At 51.4% G+C, this 10037-nt stretch overlaps 1 protein-coding gene across 27 annotated transcripts in view; it reads right to left on the bottom strand.

Annotated features, from left to right (window-relative positions):
• Positions 1-929: 929 nt before the first annotated feature.
• PCBP3 (poly(rC) binding protein 3) overlaps positions 930-10037 on the bottom strand; it is a 57506-nt gene continuing 48398 nt past the window's right edge. For 17 of the 27 annotated variants that reach the window (XM_026852270.1, XM_026852262.1, XM_026852285.1 and 14 more), the window contains one exon: positions 930-1349. In XM_026852270.1, the coding sequence (XP_026708071.1) occupies positions 1304-1349 (46 nt within the window). In that variant the 3' untranslated portion in view covers positions 930-1303. Of the gene's footprint in view, positions 1350-8531; positions 9475-10037 lie in introns of those variants that run through there. The other 10 variants (XM_026852264.1, XM_026852286.1, XM_026852288.1 and 7 more) reach the window with 1 other exon arrangement.

Below are 10037 nucleotides of genomic sequence, written 5' to 3'. Positions count from 1 at the left end.
GGTTTAAATGGGCATTTTTGCCTTCATTTCCCCATGGGGCAGAGGTCTGGACAGGCAATGCTGGCTTCTCCCGGATGCCTGGCTGTGTTTCAGCCCTGGGGCTGGACTGTCTAGGGACTGGAGACCCTTGCTGCATCGGGGCAAAATGCAGAGCCGTGGGTGAAGTCAGCAGCTCTGCTTCACGGGATGATACCCCTGCTTGAGACTGTCTTTACCCGAGGGCATGGGCATGTGTGGGCATGGCAGGGGAACTGCCGGGGCTCGTGGCGTGGCAAGGAGAGGCAGCACTCTGGCATCGCTTCTTGAGTAAGAAATGAAGCATCCTAGCGAAAACATGTGCTCCGATGCAGACCAAAATAGTTCTGGGTCTGGTCCAAGGTCTGGGGCTGGCATGTGGCAGTCTGGGGCGGGGGCAGTTTGAGAACTGCCATTGTGTAGGGCTGGATGGGCAGCACATACCCCATCCGAATTGCTGGCAGTCCTGGTGGTGGGCTGCTCCCATCCAGGGGCCTGGCAGTGACTCATGCTTTCTATAAACAGATCTTCTGACAGATAATGAATCCCAGCCGTCGCTGCCTTTGGGGAAAGCTCTGGATTTTCTTCGCAGTGCTCCCCCCGTCCCACTCTCCCTCCCCTCTGGGCAGCCCTGCTCCCACACTGGATCGTTTCCTGATGCAGAGTGGATGAGGCCCTTTTTCCAGCCAGTCGTGGGTTGTTTCACAGGCTGTGTGCACTGAGTTTCCCCATTAACCTTCCCAAGGGGACAGAGGCTTCTGCCCTTCTGGGCCACCCCACAGCATCCCACCACCCTCCCTGTTGATGCCCCACTCCACAAGCCACGGCTGTGCCAGCTGAGCAGCATATGCACCCCCTGGGGACCCCCTTTTTGCTGGCGCCCCAACCTCCTCCTGCTAACCATGGAGGGTACCTCAAGCAACAAAAGCTTTATTGCAATTACACAAGTAAGCCACAAAATACATTGCAAAGCAGCAGGGGAGTGAGGGGTGATACAGAAGCGCAGAGAGGGGTGGTGGGGAAATGTTTGCTTGCAGAAGCAGGTACTGCTGCAAGCTGGCTGCAAGCTGCTGTTCTCCTGCAAGCTGCTGCTTAAGCCCCCTGGTCCCGCCGCTGTCCTGTACCACAGCTGAGGGAGCAGGGTCTGTGCAGCCATGGGCAGGGGACTTTGGGCAGTCAGCCTGAAGGGTGCCACGGAGGAGAGGGAGAAGTTCATGGAAAGCCGGCAGCATCTTCGGGAGAGGTTCAAGTGTCAGCCACTGGTACCATGTCTGCTGCGGTGCTCCGGTCAGGCGATGAAGGTGTTCCTCCCATGGGGATCAGGGTCTGGAGAGCTAGGGGGTCAATCAAGGGAGATGGTCAGGGCTCAGCTGAGGCTCCAACACCAGTCCCTCCCCCTCCCATCCCCTTCAGCTACACGGACACATGGTGACACACAACGCCCTGAGCAACTCTCCAGTGTAATGCTGAAATCACCTGCACGCTGAAGGCCAAGCCTGGGTGAGCTGTTCCCAGGCTGAGCAATGTTACACCAACATAAGCTTCCCTCTGCCACTGAAGCTCACACCCAAAACACATCCTACATGAGTGCCCTGGGCTACTGGGTGAGTCAAGGTGGTCGTCCAGTGTGCTGTGGGTTTGCCTTGTGGGCTCTCACGGTGCTGTGAGCAGCTTTTTGGGAGCTCCAGAGGAGCCAGCCGAACATGTCGAGACCACAGGTTTTGTGCAGGTAAAATGCCTTGACCCCATGCCACATGCTGTGGGCTGTCCCCGGGCTGAGCATCGCCCCTGGCTGCTTGCCTGCCTGCCCTCCTTCCTATGCCTGCCTCTCTCTGCCCTGCAAACATGGCTGTGAGGATGGTGACTGAGGACAGCTGGTGCTGCTGGCCCCCATCAGCTCAGGCAGTGAGGTCTGGGGGCAATGGGCAAGGGCAAGTGCATTGGGGGACTGGCGGTGATGCACAGGAGCCAGCAGCTGGGAGGGTAACACTGGGGAAGGGTGCACACCCCTGCCCAACCTCTGCCTGTGAACAGCAGAAAACCTGTGAGTAGGTTTTGGCATTGTGTTAAGGGGAAAAAAGCACACCCTGCCTGTGTTCTGGCCAACAAGGAGCCACTGTCACACAGCTCTGGGCTGCCCCAGCACAGAGGGAACAAGCATCACAGGCTGAATCTTGTATCCCAGGTACATGAGCACATAAATATTTTTTTTCAGTCCAAACCCCCCACCCCAAGCACTGCTGCATTTAAAGATACACTGTGCTGTCTTGTACATCTTGAAATTGTTGCATTTCCACCTGAAATGTTTGGAGGGAAAATCTACTTGAGGCAAGAAAATAAATATTAGTATGCAACAGAAAATCTGGTTTAAACATAGAGATGGTGGTTTCTCTGGGGTGTCAGGTTTACATCTTTAACTAGCTTTTCATAGGCAGTGAGAAGCAGCGCACCATTCCTCTACTGAGAGGCTCACAGCAGCATCCATTGGGAAAACCATCCACTGGCTGCAGCAGTAGCCTCAGGTTACGCCATTGCAATGTCTGAGTGGGAGCTCCTCCCTGAAGGACCCCATGAAAAAGAAAACCCATACCACCAAATCAGAGGTTTTGACTGAGCACATCATGAAACTATGCTGCTCTCCTTTTCACTGGGAAATCCTGTTGGATTTCTGCTGAGGTTTGACCCTAAACCATGCACATAACCCTGAACTCATGAGTAATGCTGCTCCATCCTTCCATCCCACCTCCCCAAGCTCTTTGTGCTTGGCCATGCTGCCAGCTGCCCACTGCCACCATGCTGCCATGCTCACACTTCCCCAGAGCATCCCATGCCTCAGACTCTCATCTGAAGCATCAAAACTCAGAGAAGGTCCGGAGCCAAGTGGTACTAGTCCCTTTTTGGTCCAGATGCAAATGCTTTTAGACATAGGCTTTCCTCCAGGCATAAATAATGCCTCTGAGATGCTGCTCACAGGGGAACTCAAATAGAGCGCTCCGGGAGTGCTTCAAATACTTGACTCCTCGTGCACATCCTGGCTTTCCCTTTCAGGATCAAAGCAGTTCCTTCTAGAAACAGCATGAGTGTTTTAAATCAGCAACAGGCCGCGGTTCAGCATGGGGTTCAGCAGCGAAGCCTCCTCCTGCCGCTTCATTTTTATCTTGCTCATCTTCTAGCTGGTTTTTCTCCTCATGTGCGAAGCCGACACAAGCATCGTTTCTGGGAAGAGAAACCTCTGCGGTTAAACTGCCTAAACACTAGTGTGGGAATCCAGAGACAGTCTGGTTTTGTACTTGGCTAGATTTAGTCTGCGGGCTGCTTTCTGAGCAATCTGGTGTCTTTTGTTCCTTTTTGCAGGACAACTGTGCTGAGGCAGAGCAGGAGTGGGGGGCTGCACATCTGGAGTTGAAGGAGTTGCACATCTGGTACATCCAGTACTTCCTAAAAGTCACTGCCACGTTACCCTTTGGATGGAGGCCTGGGGCTTGATGCATAGCACAGTGGACTGAGATCCACAGCTGCGCTTTTTTTTTTTTTTTTTTTTTTTTTTTGAAGGGAAAGCAAAAATAACCCTCAGCACAACCCCAGCTCCCCGTGATATCCAACATGGGAGTAAGGGAATTACACTGAGACTATGACCTTTCTGCAAGTCATTCCACCAGCTGCAGACAGTCCTGCAGTTTGCTGAGGCACGGCGCATGCTGACCTCCCCATGGACAGCAAGGGCTGGGGACACCTGGGACCTCTCTAGCAAAACCTTATCCTTCTGTTGTGAAACACCGGGTCAGGGAGACCGGAGAGCGTGGGGACACCCGTGGCCAAGGGAGCTGCTAGCCGTGCGTGCTTACCCAGATGGGCTAGGGTGTCCTCATGAAGGTCCCAGCACTGATGGGACCCTTCCCATAACGGGACACAGTGCCAGCCACCTGCTAGGTGGATGTCGCCGGTGGGGAAGGGACACAAATACCCCACTCCCCTCTCACGTCCAGCAGCGTGGCACCTCTTTTGTAAGTGGCTGGAGCAGAGGCTGGGAGCACCCGACATCCAAATGCTCTGCCCACGCCATGCTGGAGCAGGATGCACGAAAAAAGCTGGTCAAGGGGGACACCTAGTGACCAGCCGGGGGGCGGGGGGACACGCGGGGCTGGGGACCCCTGTACCTCCCTGGTGCAGGGGGCTGCAGCCAGGCAGGGTTAGGGCAGATGGGCTGCGGGGCTCTCATCTTCTGCGAACAGTGAGAGAAAGGTGTCGGAAAGGGTTGGCGCCAAGTCAGTGCCATCCTGACATCCCTGTGGCCAAGGAGAAAATGAGATTAAGGATTCATCCTTCCCACAGCACAGAGCAAACCCCCAGAAACCCTACCTCTGTCAGCACGGGAAGGGTGAAATTAAACTTGCTAATGGACCACAAGCTTGAAATCAGCATAACTAAAAGTGACTAGCATGAATACATAAACCCCCCTGAATTATGAATAAAAGAAAGTATTACATTTAAAGAGCCTGCCTGGTAAAAGTCACTTTCCCTTAGGGGAAACTATTTTTTTCTAGCCCATTATGTACTAGATTTGCAAAGACAGTCTAGGAAAAAAATGCACATAACAGTACTTCAAACGCTTAATTTTGAGAGCATTAGCTGGGAATGATGGGAGGGGGAGTAGAAACCTTCAGCTGAGGTCCAAAGGGCCGACTGCAGTCCTCAGCTGCCCTCTCTGATGGAGAGCCACTGTGCTATGGGGGTGGGGGGAGGCACCAGACCAGTACTCTCTTGCCAAAGTAACAATTTTCCCAAAAATAACACATTCCCAAAGAATCTGACTGAGTAATACTGAGTTAGTTACTTCCAGAAATGTTGAATCATTCTGCCTGGATAAAATGCATTGCTCTGAGAGAGAAAAGCAATGCACTAAAGCTATTCTGTTGATTAAATGGGACATTCACCTTGTATTGAATATTCATTCCAATGTTAGAGATGTGCATATATTTTTCCCAGTGGCATGGCTGTGGGTACGTCACTGGAGCATTTTAAGATCATATAAAATGCAAACCCAAGATATATCACAAGTAAAAGCAAAACATTGAGGCTACTTCCAAAAAAACCCATCAAATCTCCTTTTGAGCCATATCAAGGAAATCAAAGCCAAGTTTGACACATTCCTTGTGATTTTGTTGTTATCACTGTTGTTATCAACATGTTCCCAGGAGATACTACAATTTTTTAAACATCTCTTTCTCCAGGCCTAGCTCAAGCCCAGATGATGATGGATAAGCTGCTAGATTCCCACATAACAATGGAATTTTGATTTTTTTTTCTTTGCAAAATAACCTGACCCCTAAGAAAAGTCACAAAGTCACATTGAGTAATGTCAGAAGGAGGGATACCTTGACCACACCAGCATGACCGCATCCTTCACTGTGCCCTCTCCTGTAGGTTCCCACCCGATGCTTTCTGCAGGCTCCCCTCCCTCCAGCATTACAGCAAAGGGCTCCACTCTTTCCCACATCCTCTAAAACCTAAATGCACAGCAGGGACAGGCAGCAGGCTGGGCTGTATCACTCCCTCTGCCAAGGTGATTCCTGAGCAACAGGAGGCAAATAAGCATTTGCTTTGTAGGACTTCAGTATAGAGTTATCATTTTTTGCACGCCTGGTTTGAGAAACCCCCAGTTTCATTTGCAGGAGGGCTGGCATTTCCCAAGTAGAGTTGCTCAAGTGTTTTTTTCTGTAATAAATGGTATCCAGACAGCTGAAACAAAAAAGCATCCTGTGTCAGAGCAAAAAGCAGGCATGTGATCAGTTTTGTACATCGAGGCTCCTTTGCCTCCTCAAGTCTCTTGGGAATACCTCGAGATTTAACGATCACATAAGCAGATATCATTCAGATAAAGCAGGCTGAAGTGCTATGAGGAGAAGGCAAAACCCAGGACAGCACATTTCAGTGACAGTCCTTAAAAACCACATCCCAAGACGCATTGTTTTTTGTCTGCTACCGCTGGGACCATCCCTTGCCACCCCACAGCCCAATGCACCATTCCCCAGAGTGCTCCTATGAGCCTGGGTCCTTGCTGCAGCGTGTGGCTTGGCACAACAGCTCGATGCTTGTATCTGACCTCCCCTCTTTCACCATGGATTCCTGCAGTGGCTTTACTGGCAGGCACAGTCTCGCTGGGTGATGGACATACCACAGTGGGCTGGGATGGGTATGGTAGCCAGAGGGGGAAGTTATCTGTGGGTTCACTGGCATGGATATGCATGTAGAGGTATTGCTGCAGCCTGCTCCTCCTCTCTAGTAGCCTCTGAGCTTGGTTTGCATCTGGCAGATCCAATCTGGCATTTGCTATTTTGGGCAATGCTGTCTCAGTGGTGGTGAGGAATAGCATAGGGAGCATGGCACACACACAGCAAAGAAATTTAGACCAGACGCAATCAGCAGAAACCATAGGTCGCCGTGCAAAGCCACTTCCACATTCATTGCAATTAGCACGCTATTACAGTCCCTTGCCTTCCTCAGGGCATAAGCACCCAACACATGTATGAACCCACAAATGCACTGGCTTGTGATGGGGGTCTTGGTCTTGGTTAATATGCTGCTGATGATGATTTCTGATGATGCCAGAGTTTTAAAGTGCTTCCATGTGCCCAGAAAGCAGTGCAAGAAGAGGCAGACTGCTCCTGCCATGCACCTGGGTTGCTTTCCATCCTCCATCACCTGCAAGATCTGCTCATGCTTTGGCTTGTCCTGCAGCTTCATGGGAGAGCTGAACCACAGCAGGATGGCCTGGTTCCCTCTATGTGTCATCCCCCTCTGAGAGGGACATCACCCCAGGCCGCTGGCTGCTTCGAGGGTGGTGGCAGTGGGATGTGGAGCTTTTCCTGGCAAGCACACGCCCCAGCTCACCATCCAGGCCACAGGGGTGGCTCTGACAGGCTGATGGGTGGTTATTTTCATGCTGGGTCTCACACACAGATGTTTTGTTCTTTTAACACAAAAAAATACTTGGCTAGACCAGAGTGAGGAAGAGGAGAGGATGAGGAGTGCCGGTTGCCCACAGCTGACTTACACCTTTGCAGGTGGCTCTGTGCTTGCTCTGGGCAGTCAGCAATGCGGGGAAGGTAATATCTGGTGCCTGGGCTCTCTCCTTCCTCCAGCATCAGCACAATACAAGGGGAGGGATGCTGATGGGGGGGTTACTGGCTCCACCCAAGCCCCTGTAGCACTTCCCAAAGCACCTCTGCACCCCCAGGTGGCAGGGAGGAACAAAGGGATGCTCTTGCATATGTTTGGCTACTGGACCACGTGAAAGGCATTGCTGAATCCAAACTGCCAGGGAGAGCAGAGCAGTGTTGGAAACTGGCAGAAAAGCATCTTATGAAGGAACTGGAAGCACCTTTAAATGCAGAGGCTTGAAATGCTCCAGAGAGCTGAGCACGCATGGGTTTTATGACATCTAGGCTGAGCAATCATTGATGCTCAGTGACAAGGACTGGCAGCCATGTCCACCTTTCTGGAGCTTTGACAGCAGTGGGGTCCTGGGCTGGGGGAATGGACCTTTAAGGGGAGGTGATGATGCTGCTCGATACATGCAGATAGCAGGCACATGATGTCTTGCTCACGCAAACTCACTCCCTTCGCCCTCTCCAAGCCATGCTACCATCCCTGCCAGATGCTGGGCAGCTGCAGAAGCCCCCATGCTGGGGCTGGATCCCATAACCCTCTGCCCAACTCTGGCCCGATGGATGCGGTGGTATCACCTGAGTTCCCCACTGCAGCCCCTTGTAAGTGCTGAGCAGTCAGCACTGGTGACAGGAGGAGAAGCAGTCCTGCATCCCAGCAGGAGAAGGGAGGGGAGCTGCTAGCAGTACCTGCTGGCAGTAGGGGTAGAAGAGAGGCCATGAAGTCTTGGGGCTCACCTGGAAAAAACAATATATTTCCCATGTGGTACAGTGCAAAATGTATCTGCTGCTTTAGCTGCCTGGGGACACAGTGTATCACGATCCCCTCCTTTGCAATACAGGAAAAACATGTACCATATGTTTTGTACAGTAGGAAATTAACAGATGGAAAATATATTTGTTTCCCTGTTTGAGAGGTAGGAGAGAGAAGTAAAGCCTGGAAGCAGAAGGCAGGGCTGGGCATAGAGGGTCTTGGGGAAAGGTGTGAGGCACAGACATGGTAGATCCATCCAGACAAGGGGGCAGTGAGAGATGTTTGTTGTCATACTGTAACTTGTAACTTAATCTTAGGGAAAATCAAAGCATTATGCAAGCCAAGTACCCTCCCTTTTAAAAAAAGAAAGCCTAGAATCACTCAGGAAGTGCATCACTCATGGGGACCTTCTCTAAATAAAATAAAATAATAATAATAATAATAGGGTGATGATAATAATAATAATAATTATGAAGTTTTGCATATGATCCCCACCTTCCTTCCAAGCAGCTAAAAAGGTGCAGAAGGATGCAGAGGGAAGGATGGGGCTGGAGATGGCAGGGCAACCCAGGAGAAGAACAGTCAGAGCCCATCGGTAGCAGAGCTGCACAGACATTTATTGAACACAAACAACGACAAACACAGCCGGCTCACAGAGCTTCCTGAGCTATCGTCCAAAGGTTTTGCTCGTGGGGATTGTCAAAACAGCGCTTTCAAAGGCCCCTGGGGGTGTGAATCCCACACAGCTGAATTCTTCCCATTTCCAGTTGCTTGTTAGTTAAAAAAGAGGATCATTTTTGTGTATGTGTGTGTTTCCCTTCGTTTACTATGAAAAATGGCTTGTCTGGACCCTGCCATGTTTTATAGAGAGAAGACTGCAAGCGTACCCATGCGTGTCTGTCAGCTTGGGCCCTGCATGTTCTGCTTCCCAAATAACATGGGGTGGAAACTATGCCTTGCCCTAAGGGCAGGGATGCAAGGTCACAAAGGTGAGCCAGGACAAGCAAAGCCAACGATAAGGGAGCATCAAAGGAAGAAGGGTGAGAAAAGTAAGTACTCTGAAGCACGCACAGCTCTGGGTGGCGTCACATGTCCATAGGCTACAGCAAGTACCGCCAACTTCAACTCAAACATGTAAGTAGCTACTCTAGACTGACACTAGAGACCCCGTCATCTTCTGAAGTCTCACCAGCAGAAAAAAAACAACCCCCCCTTCCCCACCCCCCGAAAAGCAGATGAAGTAGTAACACCGTACGCTGAAAACAAGGACCATAACCAAAGAGTTTGGGAGCAGCCTCAGGAGCACAGTAAGGAACTCGTAAAGAAATGTTCCAGTGTGTGCATATGCATGTGTATTTAAATATATATATATTTGTTAGTAAAGAAAAGAGTATCTGTGGAGGCAAAGGGAAGACGGTAAATGTACAGGCAGTACAGGCTGGGTGGAGTGCCGGTGGCTGGAGAGGGTCGGGTGGTGCGGAGTGGAGGATGGTGGGTGGAAATTAGAGTGCGCCCATTCCAGTGACCTCAGACGTCAGCCTAGAATAGACAGGGACAGAGAGAGGGGTGAGGGGGAGACAAAAACAAGCGCTTAATATCCAGAGCAGAAAAGAAAACGAAGACCCTGTGGGGCAGCGCTTCTCCTCTGGCCTACGCCCCGCTGGGACTGGGGGTAGAGCATCACTAGGTTGCTTGAGCACATGGGGCTTGGAGGTCCCTGTGGAGGGCACAGGGGGCTGGAGCAGAGAGGCAGCTCAACGGCCAGCTGCCTTCCTCTTCCTCTCTCCTCGCTGCTGCCAGTCCCTGGCACTGAACCATGGCAGTGGTGCCACCCACCAGGGGTGCTGGCAGGAGACATACCAGTGCATGGCTTCACTGCTACCAGCATCCCTCTCAGGGAGGACAGGCAGCTGTCCCAGCTCCTCCGTCTTCTTCATTTTGCTTTGGATTTTGAAACTATGGCAGAGGCTGAGCTATGCCCCATCCTGCCGCCTGCCAGGTCATCTCTGCCACAGCACAGGCTGCATCTCAGCTAGCCCTTTCAAGTAAGGAAGAGCCACTCGTTTTTCTTTTCTTTCTCTCTCTTGTTTCAAGAGGGGGGC

The sequence above is a fragment of the Athene cunicularia genome (assembly GCF_003259725.1).
Source record: "Athene cunicularia isolate RWA chromosome 7 unlocalized genomic scaffold, athCun1 chr7_part1, whole genome shotgun sequence".
Taxonomy (NCBI): Eukaryota; Metazoa; Chordata; class Aves; order Strigiformes; family Strigidae; genus Athene; species Athene cunicularia.
This window is presented reverse-complemented; position numbering and strand designations above follow the sequence as displayed.